This window comes from Aplidium turbinatum, chromosome 18, assembly GCF_918807975.1.
Source record: "Aplidium turbinatum chromosome 18, kaAplTurb1.1, whole genome shotgun sequence".
Lineage (NCBI taxonomy): Eukaryota > Metazoa > Chordata > Ascidiacea > Aplousobranchia > Polyclinidae > Aplidium > Aplidium turbinatum.
In genome coordinates this window covers 10,050,776-10,069,689 of record NC_137489.1, presented here as the reverse complement: position 1 = coordinate 10,069,689, position 18,914 = coordinate 10,050,776, and the positions used below count along the sequence as shown (strand labels likewise).

The window sequence follows — 18,914 nt, the reverse complement described above, 5'->3', positions numbered from 1 at the left end:
AACCACTTTGCTCTCAGATCATGGGATACCCTATCTCAAGAGGCTAAACATTTCCATTTTTGCCAAAATCATTCATTTTTGACCTGTTAAGCCATGATTCTAACGCTGAAAGTCTTTATTTCAACTGAAAACACTTCCATCTAATGTCTTACTGACAATTCACAAGTGAAAAATCAACTTCTGGATATTCAGCATCATTTTGAGAAGTGTGGGGGGAATAAGAAGATTAAGAAGCAGCACTTAGTATCACTAGTGGTGAAAAAACATTTTCCTTATTTCAGACAACCTATACACATCTTTAGAAATTTCTCAATGGCTCTAGTATGGTAGAAAGAGACTTCAGATTTATTCTTGACAATGACGTCAATGTGGCGTCATAAAAGTCATAATGACGTCATTCTGAAATTTTAAACTTGAGCTAAAGGCAAGAGATTAACTCATTAGCCTACTCTGTAAGACAAGACGGGTAGAGATTTGACTAATATCCGTCGTGATGATTAAATGTTACAGAATGCAGGCCATCAACTAGTTCAGATACAACTCTAGTGGCATTCCTAAAGGCAAGTAGCCTATCGCTAATGGAAAAGTTTGCACCAAAGCTGATGGTCTTTTGATGTCAGACAGTCAAACCACTGCCAGAGTCGCTGCTCTATTGACGGCTGGTGGTACAAACCTTGAATTACTTGACATTTCAACATTGACCAAATGAAAGAAAATCATTTTAAGGTTACATTTTAATGGTCTTTTGATGTCAGACAGTCAAACCACTGCCAGAGTCGCTGCTCTATTGACGGCTGGTGGTACAAACCTTGAATTACTTGACATTTCAACATTGACCAAATGAAAGAAAATCATTTTAAGGTTACACTTCAGTTAGGTTTGGTTGGTTTGGTTTAGGTTTTAAATCTTTATCCTCGGACTGACAAAGCCTTGATTGGTTATTCCTGGTAGTTTCTCATACTTGTAGAGGCTTTTGACGCAGGGCCGGTTACCAAGATTGACAGAGTGAAGTTTCCGATTGTTGAAGTGTCATTGCCGGGAATTATTCCATCCATTAGTTGCCGCTGAATGGAGAGCAGTCCTTAGAATGCGTTGCTCAAGCGCACACCCCGAGTGTCGAACCAGCGCCGCTTGTTCTTGGAGCTTCTTCGTTCACGAAGTGACGCGCTAACCAAGGCTCCCATTCCTGGGTTTTTAAACCCAGATCTGGGTTTTTTGCTACCCATCTGGGTTTTTAAGTTTTTTTTTTATAAAACGTTGATATCTGGGTTTTTTTTTCTGCATTTTTAACTTTTCTTAAATATCTATTGATTTTGCATAAAATTGTTAGAATTGCGAGCTGAATTAACCATTTTAAATAATTATTTCGCTACAAAATTTAGCCTATCTGAAATAAATTCTTTCTGATTTAAAACTATAAACTAGTTCCCCCTCCTGATCACAAATAAAGCATTCAGTTCCAATCAATCAAAAAAGATTCAATCAATCAGTTTGAGTACGGTACTGGTAATGATTTTCAGTCAAGTTCAAATGCAGTTTTACCAGGCTGATCTGCTGAGTATCACTAGTTTTGGTTCAATTGCTAGTGAAAGATTTGTTGATAGCAAAACAGGCCATAAAAAGAACGGGGCAAAACTGTCATACCTGGGAACCTAAAAGAAAATTGGTGAACAAAGTAATGGAGGGTCTTTGCCATCAACGTTATGAAAAACGACTCCAAAGACAAAAAGACTTGCAGAAAATACGGTAACTCTTATACAATGAAATGTATTTGAATAGTCAATGGGTGGTACAAAATTTAAAGATAGCAAAAAGTGTAGTAGACATCTCGAAGCTTTTCTATTACCTATTATGAACATCTGGGTTTTTTTAGCCAATCTGGGTTTTTCTAGATAAAATCTAGTTTTTTTTCAAATTTTTGGATGGGACCACTGGCGCTAACCAACTGAGCTATCGGGGTGGCGAGCTATCGGGGCGGAGTTAAACATACAATCATACATAAACCAATTTCGAGAAGAGCAAGCACCAAAGCATTGTGCTTTTTATTGGGTGACAAACTCTTGAAAAATTGAAAGCTAGGTCAGGCTTCAGAAACTTTGGCAGTAGGCAATCAGTGCCCGAGACACTAAAATATGAAGAAAGACAACTCAGAGGTTAGAATGAAAACATTTGCACCACAGCTGATCATCTTTCAATGTCAAACAAACAAACCACTGCCATTGACAAATTTTAAATCTTAATATCGACCACCAGAAGATAATCAGTTTAAGGAGCCACTTAAGCCTACCTCATGAACCAATTTCTAAAGCAAGTAGCCTACCAAAACATTGCGTTCTTTATTGGGTAACAAACTTCTAAAAAATATGCTGGGTTTGCAGCCAGGTCAGGTTTCAGAAACTTTGACAGTATCAGTACTTTCACCAAAATATGACAAAGGTAAACTCCTGGGTGTGCCAAATTCAGAGATTTTTCTGATTCATTCCAAGCAAAAGAATCACCACAAAATAAATCAAATTTTGTAAAGTATGCATTGTTTAAGGAAGAAGAAAAATGAAAAGTAAATTTGGCTGATCATAGCAATTCAAATTAAACAAAGGAGCTTTAAAGCATAAATCATATTGATTGATTGAATCTTTATCCTCGGACTGGGAAAGCTTCTTGCAGAGCTTAATCCTGGCAGTTTCGCATACTTGTAGAGGCCTTGAATCACTGACGCAGGCCCGGTCACCGAGATTGACAGAGTGAAGTTTCCGATTGTTGAAGTCTTGTTGCCGGGGAACTATTCCATCCATTAGATTTGCGCAGTTCTATTGTTTTCACTTGTGCAATTTGATAGGGATAGAAAGTATAGCAATAACGCAATGTAGCCTACTGATTTGCTGTCTTGTCTTACAGAAGAATGAGATAATTTCATGTCCTTTAAGTTTAATTGATCATAATAGCGCAGGTTTAAATTTTTAAGATGAGGTCATCATGAGTTTTGTGAAACCACCTTGATATCGCCATCAAAACCACCAAGACCTCACCATCAAAAATAAATGTGAGGTCTCTTTCTGTCAGACTAGACCCATTTAAGAAATTTCTAAAGATGTGTATAGGTTGCCTGAAATAAGCAAAATGTTTTTTCACCACTAGTGGCACTAAGTGATGGTTTTTAATCTTCTTATTCCCCCTACACTTCTCAAAATGATGCCAAATATCCAGAAGTTGATTTGCACTTGTGAGTTGTCAGTAAGCCATTAGATTAAAATGTTTTCAGTTGAAATAAAAACTTCAACCGTCAGGATCATGGTATAACAGGTTAAAAATGGATGATTTTGGGAAGAATGGAAATGTTTGGCCTCTTGAGGCAGAGTATTCCATCACCTAAGAATAAAATGGTTGTTATTTTCGGATTTCTCATGGTTAAAATTATTGGAAACAATGCGAGAGACACTGGCGTACGCAGAGGGGGGGGCATTGGGCCATGCCCCCCCTCCCCCCCTTAAAAATGTTTTAGTAGTTAACGACGTAGATTAAGGCATTTAATATGTTTAGGATTGCACTGTAAAAGCAATTAACAATGTTGTTTTATAGACTAAACCAATACGAAATACATGGCCCAATCCACCTACCCCACCCCAGGTATGCCAATGTAGCATAGTGTTCTGTAAGCCTATCATAGTAGGAAAGAAATGGATAAAGTCTAAACTAAAACCATACTGGGATATAATGAAGACGTCTGGGATATCAATGGCCAGTGGCGTAGCCAGGGGAGGTTTGGGGGTTACAACTCCCCCTTTGGCACGCGTGTGACGTCACGATTTTAAGAATGATGCTTTCAGTCTCTTTATGCTTGGGAATGATGCTTTCAGTCTAAAAATACTTGACTAATTTTAAACAAAACTGCATTAAAAGAGCGAGTTTTGCCAATACCAAACATTCAAACATCTCAGCCAAGAATTAGCAACAAGAAAACACAGAGACTTAGCTTTATATCCGAAAAATGTCGAAGAAAACATGATCTTATCCTTTTGCTATGCCATCTGACAGCACCATTTTACAGGAATATTCATACCCACATTTTTGTTGAAAATGCTCTCAGAATGAATTAAATTCAAAGTAATTTTTCAAAATTTTCTGAGGGAGGCCCCCAGACCCCCCGCCGCTGGGTGTCGTTTTATGCGACAACACCGTCGAGCTTGGCCCACCAGTCGTCAAAAAAAAAACCTTTCAAAATTCCTGGCTACGCTACTGTCAATGCCACCCCCCCCCCCCCCCCCTTGAGAAAATCCTGCGTACGCCACTGGCGAAAGACTACAAAAATTGAAAATGTTTGATTTTTGAACAGGTCTAGTGAGTTAGTAAAGGAGCTATATTTGTAGTTTTGAAGTAGTGATTTTGATTTGACTTGACTCTGCAGTCAACTATTGAATCTGTGCTTGCACGGCTGCGTATCATTTGTCATCATTCGATTTAACAAATTATGTGCAGATGAAGTTGTTGCAACATTTTTACTGTAGGCCTAATCATCATGAATAGGAGTAGCCTACAAAGTGAAGTTGTCTGATCATGATATCAAAACATCAAAATAACAATAGCAACTGGAACGTTCTAACTGACAGCATTCATGCAAAAGTTTTTAAAAAATACACAAGTTGAAGCTTATAGGCTACAACGTTACATACAAAGGGAAACCTGAACGAAACAACATTGTCCGCAACTCAGATCAGAGACGGTCTGTTCCAGACCTAAAAATGATGTTGACCCTGCCTGCCGTTAAATCAGGCGACGTTGTGGCAATGTAAGCTATTCAATTATTCATGTTATACAATGTGCGGCAGATTTAATAATGAAGCCTTGAGATTTGTTTTGAGTTTCTTGATTGCCGCCATGATTTTGTGTGCTATCGAAACACTTTCCTTTTGAATATTCAGAACCAGCTTCTTTCAAAAGCAACATTTATTGCTAGGGCACCAATCACTTGCTTTAAATTACTGTAGCCTATGTTCCATGATTGATGAAACCATCGCAGAGCATCTACAATATTAGGCCACCTTTAGCGACAGTTTTCTGCTTATTTTATGCCGCTAAATTCCACTAACATGATTTTAAAACTCGTCTTTGCCGCGCGTAAAATCATGCTAGAAATGTTTCGGTAGCATTGGAAACCTTAAAAAGTAATCATAGTTTAACTACGGACAGGAAAGACGGAAACTGGCAGCAAGCGCTTCAATTTCCTCTCAGACAAAGCTTCAAGTAACTCGTAATTGTTTATCGTGATCGCTGAGAGTGCATTTAGCTGACTTATGTTATTCCACCAGCACAAACAATTGAAAGGAAAATGCTGTTTTTGTCATGTATTTTGTTCATTGTGACAACAGTATTAGCTGAAGCAGATAGTCAAAAAATTAAAGAACACACTCTACGACAGTACTGTGTGATAGGAGCAGGTCCAAGTGGTTTGCAAATGGGATATTTTCTACAGCAAAAAGGCCGAGATTACGTCATTTTTGAAAAAGGTAAGTGCATGGCTTTGATCACAGCACAGCCTGGATATACTGTAGGCTACTATGTCAAACATAAATAAATATTGCTTAGTTCAAAACTCAAGAGTGGGAAAAACTAACCGGCAAAGGCGATCTGGTAGCCTACTATGACACTTCCTCAAATGGGCGATCAACCTAATACAAAAAGTAATCACTAAGAAAACAATGACGCTTTGTTTTCTTTAGTTTTCTTATTTTCTTAGTTCAAAATTGTAACATTTTAGTGGTATCTCGGTCTACCTTTTCTTATGTGAAGAGAGCCTTTAGAAAAAAACTAGATACCGGTACTTTTGATATTTAGGCACAGGTGCAGGAACATTTTTTACAAAATTTCCTATTCATCGCAAGCTCATCAGCATTAACAAGAGGCACACTGGAAAATCAAATAAAGAATTCAATATTCGACATGACTGGAATTCATTGCTTAGTACCGATGAGTCATTACATTTTACAAGATATTCAAAAGTATGTGTGAAGTCCATTTAATGTTACTGCAAGAAAGGTTTAGCAAATTGCTAAGTAGGTTAATAATATGCTGATCAATTATTATGGTTTAACAAGCATGCTTTGATTGATCTTTTTCTTTGGCCTAATCAACCTAATGCTCATCAAGAAAGCTTTCATTCTTTTCTTTTAGGTAAAATTTTAGAAGAACGTAATGTTATGATGCAAAATGTAATGGTAAAAATAGATCATGAAATAATCAGGATGCTACTTGTCTAAATGATAGCCCACATTTAAAGTTTCATCTTCACTATTGTCTTTAGGATTTTTTTCCTTCAGCTGATGTGGCAGTCAAATATTTCAATGATTTTGCTAAAAGACTCCGTTTGAATGTAAAGTATGACGTTAGAATTACCAACATCACAAAGAGAAACGCGACATTTTTTATAGTCGACCAACAAGAAAACACCTATGCATGCAAATACGTTATCATTGCAACGGGAATGTCTAAGCCCAATAAACCTCACTTCGAAGGTAAGGTAAGGTAGGTAGCCTAGGTTAGTGCTCTTCAACCTTTTTGTCCGTAGTAGGCCTACACCTTTTTTCAATTTTAATAACTTCGTATACCTCACAAATAGCAAGTTTAATTGTGCACAGGAAGGAAAAAAAACTAATAATCAATTAATTGTTTGTTAAAGTGATTATAGTAGTCTTGAACTGGGCACAAAAAACTACGCATGCAAAAGCGCAAAAAACGTCAAAATTGAAGTTGATTTTATGGCTAGCTTGTTGTTGCATTGTTTCGGCAAGTTGGACATAACGTGGTGTTAGCTCTTTCTCTATTCCTCCCCGCATTAAAGAATCAATGTTAAGTATAGAGTTTCGTTTGTTTGACTTGATCTCAAGAAGACTGGAAAATCCTTTTTCTCACAAATAAGTGGTAGGCATCTGCACCAAGACATCAATGGCTTTTTGCGCGAGATTTATGTATTCGGGACATTCAAGAAGAGAAACCTAACATTCTGTGTAATCCACTTCTCGGAATGAGTATTTTTGATTTAAATCAGCCCGTAGTTCCAATAATTCCTCATCCAGCACACCAATAGGTCCGGTTAAATGTTTACAAATATGCCAATTGCTGTCTCTGTTGTGACTTCCACTATCACAGATCTAAGCTGTATAGGCTACCCTTCGTACACCTTTCTCCAGCTGTATACCCTATAGTTTTGACAGTGTTGTACGTTGACGGCGTCAACTTTTTGTTGACGCTGAGGCTAGCGCCGTCAATTTATTTTTCAGTTGACGGAAGTGATAGCGCCGTCAACTATTTTGCCGATTTTAAGCGTCAAGCGCTAAGCGTCATTTTTTGTTTTTACGGAAAATCTCATTTCACAATAAGAGTTTCACAATATATTCTGGCCATCGCGACTAATCCGAATTACCGGCTTTGGCGTTGGTTGGAATGGCTCCCTGGAATACACGCGGAAGAAGTTCGCCAAATGGTGATCATCACCCATGTATTGAGAGCGAGGGATCAGAGACAGAAAGCAAAAAATCCATGAATGGCATCGCGGACGTTGAGTATACTTTATTTCAAGAGCTCTATGCCAATGAAAAGAGCGATGTTGGTGCAGTGGACCTCGTTAAAAGATTTATACATGCTAAACTATCACAGCACGCTTGGAACAGTGATACCTTTCCGACTAAACGTTTTCAACTTGTTTTTGAAATACAACACACCAATAGGCTACCAACCAGCGCTGCTGTGGAACGCATGTTTTCACTTGGAAAGGACAATATGCGCAGGGAGCGGATGCCCCCCTGCCCTGAAATTTCTGTGGATAGGGAGGGAAGAGGGGGCAATGGTGCCCTTTTAAGGTCATGTAAGCTACTGCACACTTTGCAATATAACAATTTATGCTATTCGCTTTTAGCCTAATTATAATGTTCTATTTTTGCCTCAAAATAATATTCAAGACACAAAATTCTACATCACAGTAAGTTATATTACATCATTATAAAATAGCATGATGCCCTTCCGTGCCATTGTTGTTTGTATAGCGGACACTTGTATCATTACTCGATAATGAGCTGATAGATGAGCATTATCGCTATATCTTATCTTAAAACTTAAAAACAAATTGGCCTTTCAGCAACAAAAGTGCCCTTTTTTCATACTCTTGCCCCTCCAGTCAAAAATCGCTCCGGCTCCCCTGAATATGCGTCCCAAACGCAGCAGATTGTCAGACAAACGTTTTGAAATGCTTGTTTTTCTGCAAGGAAATAACTAATAGGCTGAGCAGCTAATTATAATAGGCCTACAGTCTCAAAACATAATATCTGCTCTTTATTTATAGCTATTGTTAGCCTGAAGTTGGTTGAAATATTTCCGTTTTATGAGACGCTGGCAAAAAATAGCGCTAGAAATTAGCGCTGACGCCGTCAATTTCTTCAAGAGCTTACGCAGTCCTTTACGCCGTAAAGTTTTTAGGCAATTCGCGCTGACGCTGACGCCGTCAAATTATTTCAATGACGCGTACAACACTGAGTTTTGATTTGGTATACACTTGGGTATACAGTATACCCGGTTGAATAGCACTGGCCTAGGCTATGTGATATGAATAACTTACTGTAGATCTAATGTTGTAGGCCTATATGGGTCAATAGTCCTTCGAAATTTGTCAGGATGTAAATTACAAAATTAGCAAAACCATCTCACAAGATAACTTACCCTATAAACAAAATCTAGACTTATTTTATACATTTTTTTTTTCAAAAAACGTTGGCTTTGGCTTATTTGAAAGATATTCAATGCCCACCATATAACCTATGATTGATTCGAAAATAATAAACAGAAATATAATCTACTCAATCAGGACCATAATCACCCCAAGGCAGGGTGAATAATCCCCTTGATATTTTTTCCCACAGTGAAAGTCATGTTAGTCACTGCAGAAAAAAAAAATAAATCTACGTTTATAGCTTTTATTTTTTACTGTGTTAACTGATTGGCTTTCTTAATGATGTTATGGTTTTCGCTCTACAACTGCTATAGTCTTTTAGCGACAGTGCTCATTATTCATTTTATATTAGGTTTACGATTTCATCACATTATTACCCGACTTAGCCTATTATTCTCACTGCGTCATGGAACAAAGAATAAAATCGGTACTTCTTAAAGTCTTCGGTTTGACCCGGCCTGGCATCCATCTCAGAACTACCAGCACCAGAGCCGAAGGCGCCAATCCCTCGGCCACTGAGCTTGCGATTAGTTTTCTTGACAATACTTTGACTATTAGCCGGAGCCTACTTGAAAAAATTGGTTTAGCCTACATGCCTAAATGATGTTGTACTACAGTACCGTAATAGCTTGCGTTCTTACCAAGGTGAGCAATTTGTTACTGGGTACGAAAATCTCAATCTGGAATTAGACGAATTCGTAGACAAAAATGTTCTTATTCTCGGACATGGCAATTCAGCTTTTGAAGTGGCCGAGCATATTATGTCGACCACTAGAACCGTTCACATGCTGGCACGCAGTCCAGTTACCATGGCCTGGGCTACACATTACGTTGGAGATCTAAGAGCGATTAACCTTGCTTTTGTTAGCACTGCTATGCAAAATACGCTCGACGCTGTGATAAGCGGTAAGTAGCCTATCGTTTGACCTTAACAAGTTACTGATCTACTGTATAGTAGTAAGGCTTGGTAATAAAACCATTGTGATGATTCAAATTAATCTCAGAATTCAAGGGCACTCCGTAAGGGGATCTCTATTAACCTTGAGTTCAGAAACTCTTCCGGTTTTGAATCCAGGTTCATCAGCAAGACCACAAGTTTATGTTTTAGAAAATAGCCTACCTAACACGAGACATTACTACTGCAGAGAACCAGCTTTCTGAGTTCGAATTTATTTCTTCTTTGCTATGCTTCTTGCACGCTCTCCCTTGAAAAGTAGGCCCGTGTTGTGATATGAATATTGAATAGGTCTATATAAATATCAGAATATAAAATGACTTAAATTACTGTAGGCTAGTAACTTAGTCATCAATGATACTTTGGCCAGTTTTAATTATCACATCCTATGATGAGTTATTGTTAAAATCATCTAGTTGCAAAGATAGTCTTAATTTCAACAATTAGCATATTAGCCTATACTATGTTTGCAGGATCTGTGGAATCTTTTTCCGTGACAAAAAACAAGTTGAATGGGAAGCTTTACTTGCATAAACACCTAACATCAAATAAAAGTTTAGTTAGGCCTACAAGTAAGTCGTAAAGGTTTCGTTTAGCCTACTTTCTTTGGAAGTGAAATATGACATGCATTGCACAAAACAATGACGTTTTGACATGGAAGCTGTCAATTTAGGCTGTAGGCTTAGGAGCAAACTGCTCGTGACTGCGTTGTATTTTGCCAATTCCTCAGGCCTTTTTCCAGGCCACAGTCGTTTAGCCAACTTACAGTAGGCTATTATGTAACATGCGTTATTGCCACCAGTCACACTTCCAGCCAAAACAGCCCCCAGTTAGCCTAAGTAGCCTACAATATGATTAACGTAAAATGTTTGGTGTTGAATATTAAAAACGTATTTGTGTGTAGATAACAATGATCTTTGGAGTGGAATCGGTTATGACAAGATTATTAGATGTTTAGGTTTTAACTTTGATGATTCCATATTCAATGAAGACATTAAACTGTCAAGAAACCAAAATGCCAAGAAATACCCTCGGATAAATTTGTCTTATGAGTCGTCAGACGTGGACAATTTATACTTTGTTGGTAAGCAAAGTAGCCTATTTGTTTTTGAAGTTCCATTTGAACATTAGCCTAAAGTTAAATATCTATTAGAGAAACAAATAGTTTTAAATAAGCACAAAACTCTCAAGTAGCCTAGCCTACAGCACATGTGACTTGTAGGCTATGTATCGCAAGCTATCGACTTGTGGTTCATGAGCTTTCAGAGTAGCTTCCATACAAGCCATGAAACCATGACCGATGAGGATAATTTGGGCCCGATACCAAACATAGCCTACTTCTAGGAAAAACCCACTATATCTAGGAAATTCCAAGTGGTTTCTTCCAGTTCTCAGTCCCTTTAGAAAGGTTAAGGGACCCAAAAATCATCTCGTGTCTGGCTCGAAATGTAATCACTTCCTGGACCCCTGTCAACACTATATACTGCATGGAACCCTAGACACAGATTGCTTCTAGACAAATTAGCCTACACCCACACAAATTAAACATATGGAATAACATGCCCTACCACTTTGGAATCTGGATTATTATATGTCTTCCTGCAAATTATTCTTGGACCAGCGTATCTACTAACACTAGGCTATAAGTTACTAATTAATTTACGGTAGCAAAAAGTTAAAATACGCTTATAACAAGATGTTTCAAGGCCTACAAGCATAGAGTTGCCAATAAAATTTATAAGCTAACCCAAGTGTAGCCTATATCATTTCAACAAAGTTAGCTACCATTTAGATAAAAAAAATATTTCATCATCTATGAAATGGGGAAGCTTAGGCTACACACGGCCTGGGGGTCCAAGCAGCACAGATATCAGAATGACCTGAGTTTGAGGCTATAGCCTACTTGTTTGCAGTTTCAAGCTATTATCCAAAGGAGGCTACTATCTCAGATCTGCTTGGTTTGATGGAGCCGAAAATCTATTCGCTTGTCTCCTCTTGGTCGATAGGCTAATAATGAAATTTATTTTAAATAAGGGGCAAACACGCACTCTTTGGATTTCAAAAAATCGGCTGGGGCTTTTATTCACGGATACAGATATACAACAAGAACTCTACATCGTTTGCTGGAGTGGAAAATACACGGCATCAAATGGCCTCACATTGAATTTGACAATCTCATTGATTTAACCTCTCACTTGGCAAAGAGATTTAATGAGGTAGCTACGCAGGCCTACCCCAACGTGTGACTTCTCTAAAGTTTAATTGTGTGAATTATTATCTTTAGACCGAGAAGCGTCTTTCTGAACGCTTCATCGTGACAGGTCAAGGCTAGTTGTCAAGGCTTTAAGCCAGCAACGTAAACTCAGTCACCGCGATTGCCCAGAGTAGCCTACGCCTAGGCCTGAAGTTTTCGTGCATTGTTGCCTGTCAAGTATTCTATTCACTAAGCGCAAAGCTGTCCTTGCAATGTTTTTAAACAATTCAAAGGTAGTCCAACTTTATCATTGCTATTTTTCTTTTAGGCGTCCGACTTATACCAAATGTTTGGTGTGTTGTGTGACGTGGTAATTTACAACGATCCAAAGAGCAAGGCAGTTTACTTGGATGCGTTCCCATGCGCACTGGCAAGTGAGCTGTCTCAATCAACCGGTCATACGGTTCCTGGACCTGTGATGTTCATGTCAATGGAGTATGGACAATACAACAACATTCAACAAAAATTCATGAGGTTTCCTCACCAAGCTCATCAGTCGTACTTTCTTCACCCTATTCTTTATCATTATAATGATGGAGTTACTCAAGAAGCTTACCAGTTCAAGCCTGAACATTGGATTCTACCAATTCCAGATCATTATCTCCACGTAGTTGAAGACTTTCTAACAAAGTTTGATGGGCCAACGATTCACCTTCTTTCCTTGCGTAGGTTTATGGAAGCATCGACTGGTCACGACACCAGATTTTTCTTCGCAAAGCATTGCTTGATGTTATCATTGACCACAAGTAAACAACCACTGGGATGTCATCATAGCAATGAACCAAAACCAACAGATGCACAGTTGTTGGCTTTAAATACTCGCTTAACAGAACAAGTCACGCAGATGAAAGGTTATCTTCTGCCGTTTCAAATCATGCGGAAATAAAGACAAATTTTTTAAGTTTAAAAAAGGACTTAAATATCAAATGGAAGACGATACCCTCGGAAGCGTCGAAGCCTAATTACGTGCATAGGTCGAGGATTTCAGAAACTTTATATGTGACGTTAAACCTTTAAAAAGAAAGATAAATGCAAGAAAATGACGTCATAAGATATTTGAACAGCTTCTAAGTTTTAAAATAAACATCTTTTATGAAATACTGAAAAACGATAATGATTCAGCAGATTGCAGAAAAGTACGTAACTCCTTACACACGCTAAACTAATAATGTTTGGTTGTTTGAATAGAATAGTTAATAAAATCGTTAAATTTGTACAGCGGTGGGTCCACTCATAAAGTCTACACAAATCAATGTCAAAGTAATATATAATTACCATACATTACTGTATTGTACACAGTGGCGCAACGAAGAAGTTTGCAAACTTAGCCGAAATAAGCGCGTTTACTACAATAAGAAACCGATTGAGTGATGTACGCCTGTATGGTTATCCAACTAAAAGAAAAGGGTCTACCCAGTGTCTGTACGTTGCACCTTTGTATTTCAAGGTTTATAGTTGACAGCAAAAATATAACCTTTAGCCTATACGACTAGTCATTTTGGTGTGGGCGAAGACAAAGGTCGCATTGCAAAGAGGAGACAAAACAGGAAACTAATATCATGGAGTCATGCGTGATCTGAAAGTTCATCGAAAATAAAATGCTTCGAAGTTTATCAAAACATCTTTGCTAGCCTTCTTTGAAAAAGTTAACTGAATTTTGTTTCGATCAATGTCCTTCAATAATAATCTGTTATACCACATGCGTCATAATAGTTGAACAGGACAGTGTACTGGTTTCTGGGAATATCCTAATTTTAATATCACAGGTATTGTCCAGAGGTATTGTGATCTCTCCACCCGACGCTTCTTGGATACTTTACTGGTGACTCTTCATTTCTGAAAGTTTACTATGAATGTGTTCGAGAAGCAGTGAAATGAATGGAAGCACAACATTTAATGTCTTGAATGTTAATATTACATTTATTGCTGATTCAATAATCTCGATAAGAAAACAATATAAAAAACAAAAAACTCATCAGTACCGGCACTGTCATGCCACATTTTGAACGATATTGACAACCAACCTAGTCCAACCTATAATTCGACAAATGAGACGCAGAGGAACTGTTTCACAAGAGATAAAGAAATTTAATTTGTTTTGGCCAATGATAAAACAACGAAATCATGAGAAAATTCCATAAAATCATCTTTGTCACTGCTGCTTATAAATCGCCTCAGCATCAGGTATGTGCTACGGAAAACTACTATTTGCTCGGGAGCAGTGAAAGACAAAAATACAAATATCTCACGAAATCAACCGTCTGCAAATACGTTCGATGAATTTACTGGTATTATGATGTATGTCGCAATTCATAAGCTGGAAAAGCCAGAACAGAGACAGTACTTTACTACTCATCATGATATCAATTGGCTTTTCTTCATAAACTGTATAATATATCATACTAGAATTTCTACTAAAATTACGCATTGCCGCGAGAGTGCAATAAAAGAAAACCAACACAAGCACAAGATCATCGCCATTCCTCTTCAAACATCTTGGATATTCTGGAAGGGCACTCAAAGATCTTTGAAAAGTCTACTACAGCAACAAACAGTTTTATCTTAAACAACACGATTAAAAAAAACACGAATAATGAATGCGTTTCTGTAAAAAACTTTGTAACAACACTGTGCCTATGTGCAATAAGCTGGTCTGTTTTACAATAGATTGAGTTTCGCTTTTAGCTACATGATTGTTGCTTACTTCACAATGTACGCACTAGGAACTGTGTTCCGAAAGCTAGTGCAATTCGCTATTATCACAGCGAAATCGCAGCATCAGGCTAAAACAAGTCGTTAATATCTACATTGTGAAGTGATCTGTTTTAGATTTGCATGAGGAAAATTTTAAGTATTTAGTTGAGCAATTTGCAGGTACAAGCTATTTTTATGGAAACAAAGTTCACTTTGTAACTACACACTTTGGAAAAGTGATATTCATAAATGTTATGTCAATAAAAAAAAGTACATTAATTTGCAATGGCTTGCAGCATGCATGAAGTTTTACTACATATTGTTGCATATCGTAAGCATTCAAATATTTTCAGAAAATCAGATATATTAAATCAACTAAGCTGTGTATATTTAATTCTTATAACAATAAATTGTTACATTGTTCACCTAAAACTTTGCTGTATATATAGTCCATCCATAAAGATACTATAGCCTAGCCTATTTTTCAAAATTAATGAAGAATCAACTTGATTACTTTCAAATATAGAATGAAATAGCTGATTTGCACGAGTAGATAGGGCAAACGTTTGTCAGCCGTCAAACTGGAACAAAATACACTGCCGAGTCAGCGTTGATTGACAGCAATAAGAACAATTGATGTGTGCATCATGACTTAGTTCAATGAATCTAACAAATGACACATTTTTGTGTTGCAGAAGCAGAACAGAACAGCAGAACTATATACACATTTTTCTTGTACTGTATAAAAGTTTATTTGTGTAGTGCAACCTAAAATCTATTACATGGTAAACAATAATTGCATCAAAGTTTTCCCTCAATGAAGAAATTCCGCATGTGACCACATGCTTCATTTGTGCACATTGGACATCGAAGAAAAAGTTGTTTTGTACAACGCTGTTCATTGTCTAAGTGATTTTTGACCACATCTGCCATTGCCTGAATAAAAATAGGACTGTCGTTTAAAGATTCTGCTCTGTGTATGTTTTCAACACCAGCTTCTTTAGCTAGTTCTCCAATATACTCTATATCCAATTCATATAAAGTTTCAATGTGGTCACTTGTGAATGCAATTGGTATCAATAAGAGGTTTTTGAAACCATTTTTGCATAAACCCTTGATAGCATCATCTGTCTGAGCACCTAGCCATGGCATTGGACCAACTTTGGACTGCCACACTAACCTATATGGGTTGGCGTGAGAGATTTTTTCCATAACTCTGCTCACTGTGGCAGCTACTTCTGCTGGATAAGGATCTCCACGGTTGACTACTGACATTGGTAAGGAATGAGCAGAAAAAAGAATAATAACCTTATCTCTTACATTTTTTGGAAATTTACTTAAACCAGTCAAAGTTCGTTCAGCAAATGCATCAATCAACCCATCATGAGTAGGCCATCTATCAATGACACTCCATTTCATGAGGTCTGCATCCATGGGGTTCTTTTTGTAATGTCGAAAGATGGCATTCAGACTGCTTCCCGTAGTCGAGCAGCTATATTGAGGATATTGGGTGAAAGCAACAGCTCTTTTTACACCATCTGCTTTCATTAGGTCAAGGGCATCTTCAGTCAAAGTTGGCACATACCGAAAACCAATGTAATGCTTATGAGGAGCAGTCTCAGGGCTAATTTTATCCAAAATTTTAGACATTTCTAAGCCTTGTTTGTCTGTCCACTGTTTAATTGGAGAACCACCCCCAATTTCTGAATATTGTGCCTCAATTTTTGGTGTTCTTCTTTTAGCAATGAATGGTGCCAATCGAGAGCGTGCTGGCAATGGAATTAAATCAGGATCAGAAAACAAACGCAGTAAAAAGTCATACACTCCTTCAACCTTCTCAGGGCCTCCCATGTTCAACAGCAAAATTCCTGTTTGTGGAGCAGCAATTGTACTGCTATGGCTGTATTTACATTTTGTGAAACAATCAAAAGTATTCTTGAGTAAACAAAATGAAGGTAAACGATTAATTCTATACATGATTGTATATATAAGCGTAACCCTGAAATGTAGAAAGAGACTTACAAAAAGTTGAACTGAGGTAAATAAACTAATTTCAAAAGAATATGATGCAAATTAAACAAAATAATGATACTGTCAAGCAGGGTGACATGGTTCACTTTCATTTTTACACATTGGTCCGGCGAGATAACATTTTTGAGCTAAAATATTATCTTTACAAACCTACAGCCCTTTTATATTGTTTTTTTTTTCATACACAATGCAAATTTTAGTTGTATTTAAAACTGCGAAAGAAGCTTCCCGATGGCAAGGAAAAGGGGTTGCTCTAGGAAAGGTTGCGTCCCCAGAACCTTTGTTGAAAATCAACCTTCCTGCTCTAACCTTTCCTCAACGTTATCAGCAAACATTTTTAAAAATGTTAATTGGATATGCTATAACTGCCACAAACCAGACATGATTGTTTGATTGTGTGCGACAAGAAAACATTTTTGTGTGCATTGTATTTATTTCATCACGGTACATGGGACATTTCAGGTTTAACATGAAATACAACAAAAATAAGAGCCACCCTGCATAATCATTAAGCACCATGCTTATTGTTTTCTTTCATCAAGTTCAAGAGTGAGTTCGAGTTTTTGAAATTAAAATAAATATATATTCTAGGTTCTTTTTGAAACTTTTCAGAACTATATATGTTTTCTACGTAAGTCGAAATCGATTAATTGCATATATAGTCAATTTGCCATGCGATAAACCGTGTCCATTGATTGACAGTACCCTGGTATCCTACACGTCAACACCGAACGTTCATCTTACATAAAAGCTTGAAAGCAGATCGCTAAACATTCTAATTGTTAATGAGATAATCTACAGTTTGTAGAAATGAACACGTTTGTGCCACTGTAACAGTTGGTTGGTTGTGAATCTTTATCCTCAGACTGACAAAGCCTTGATATATAGGTTACTCTGGTAGTTTCGCATACTTGTAGAGGCTTTTGATACACGGCCAGTTACCGAGATTAACAGAGTGAAGTTTCCAATTATTGAAGTGTTGCTGCTGGGGAGTTATTCCATCCATTAGATGTGCTGAAACCAATTGAGCAAGGTGTGAGACAAAAAACACTCAAAGCTGGCAACAAAGCAGTGGCCAAACCGTGGTTAGTTAGACTATTATAAGGAAGCAATAGCTTAATCTTTGAAGCTAGGTATGTCTTCATTCACATTGTTTATAATTGTACGGTACTACTCTCGCCACAGACAAAATAAAATTTTTATCTCTCCTGCCCTTGTAAAGTTCTACAAATCATACGCACAATCCATCTAAGGCTGGTCAGAATTTACAAGTCTACAAATCATGTGCAATTACCAACTTTTACTAGAAAAATAGTCAACTTGTTAATTGAAAGTAACTTCAAGATGTAGGCCTACTGGCAGGGAACCATACACACAATTACGGAGTGCAATGTACATTGCACAACGCCACGCTGGCATCACGCATTGATTGTCAGCAAGAAAGACGAGTGTTGAGCAGGGATGCCAGCGACAAATTTCCAATAAACTTAGATTGTGTGCTAAAAAAAACCCAGATGAGGCAAAAAAAACCCAGGTCCAGAAAATATGTAGTAAAGCGGTTAAAAAAACCTGCGTGTGCTTTCAGTACCATTTTAAAGCATTACACAGAAGCCTCAGAAAGCTACAAATAGTAACATGTTTATATAATTGACGGTATACAATAGCTCAATTGGTTAGCGCGTCACTTCTGGAACGAAGAAACTTCAAGATCAATAGCGGCGCCGGTTCGACTCTCGGGGTGTGCGCTTGAGCAACGCACGTTAAGGACTGCTCTCCATTCAGCGGCATCTATTGGATGGAATAATTCCCTGGCAACAACACTTCAACAATCGGAAACTCCACTCTGTCAATCTCGGTGACCGGGCCTGCGTCAGTGATTCAAAGCCTCCACAAGTATGCGAAACTGCCAGGATTAAGCTCTGCAAGAAGCTTTCCCAGTCCGAGGATAAAGATTCAATCAATCAGTCAATATGACCAGTTAATATATGTGTAATATAACTATATACAAAAACAAGAGCTTGGTAGACCTATATGGGCTCACGGCAAAGATTTTGGTTCAAAATTACCTTTATGGTAAAGCGTCTAGCTAGCAAGGTTTAGTCTGTGTTTAACCAAAATTTCTAAAACTGACTAGATGTATGAGTGTATAGGCTAGCCATTAAGGTTAGTTTTGACTTTTGAACTAAACTTTTTGCTGTGTGAGTTGTAGACTGCGGCTAAGGAGAATCATCATGCCTGCTTACTGCTTACAGTTTGGTGTACAACTA

The 18,914-nt window shown here is 37.6% G+C and overlaps 2 protein-coding genes across 2 annotated transcripts; one reads left to right on the top strand and one right to left on the bottom strand.

Moving 5' to 3' along the window:
* The first annotated feature begins 3,147 nt into the window (after positions 1-3,147).
* LOC145787168 (FAD-dependent oxidoreductase domain-containing protein 2-like) lies at positions 3,148-13,544 on the top strand. The gene is made up of 9 exons (XM_082598895.1): positions 3,148-3,220; positions 5,364-5,501; positions 5,830-5,993; positions 6,296-6,506; positions 9,359-9,619; positions 10,142-10,240; positions 10,573-10,752; positions 11,703-11,884; positions 12,191-13,544. The coding sequence occupies exons 1-9, from the start codon at positions 3,148-3,150 to the stop codon at positions 12,806-12,808; spliced, it is 1,926 nt and encodes a 641-aa protein (XP_082455021.1). The 3' UTR covers positions 12,809-13,544.
* A 248-nt stretch (positions 13,545-13,792) lies between these two features.
* LOC145787500 (ferrochelatase, mitochondrial-like) lies at positions 13,793-16,604 on the bottom strand. Its single transcript, XM_082599254.1, has 2 exons — positions 15,613-16,604; positions 13,793-15,552 (listed from the first exon to the last, which is right to left on the bottom strand). Exons 1-2 carry the CDS (start codon positions 16,591-16,593, stop codon positions 15,418-15,420), a joined length of 1,116 nt encoding a protein of 371 aa, XP_082455380.1. The 5' UTR covers positions 16,594-16,604; the 3' UTR covers positions 13,793-15,417.
* Between the last annotated feature and the right edge of the window lie 2,310 nt (positions 16,605-18,914).

Coding starts and splice junctions, on each gene's coding strand:
- LOC145787168 (XM_082598895.1), top strand. CDS start 3,148: ATGGTTTTTAATCTTCTTATTCCCCCTACACTTCTCAAAATGATGCCA. Junction 9,620..10,141: donor GCTCGACGCTGTGATAAGCG/GTAAGTAGCCTA, acceptor CTATGTTTGCAG/GATCTGTGGAATCTTTTTCC. Junction 11,885..12,190: donor TGGCAAAGAGATTTAATGAG/GTAGCTACGCAG, acceptor TTTTTCTTTTAG/GCGTCCGACTTATACCAAAT.
- LOC145787500 (XM_082599254.1), bottom strand. CDS start 16,593: ATGTATAGAATTAATCGTTTACCTTCATTTTGTTTACTCAAGAATACT. Junction 15,553..15,612: donor TTGGAGAACTAGCTAAAGAA/GCTGGTGTTGAA, acceptor ATTTTTATTCAG/GCAATGGCAGATGTGGTCAA.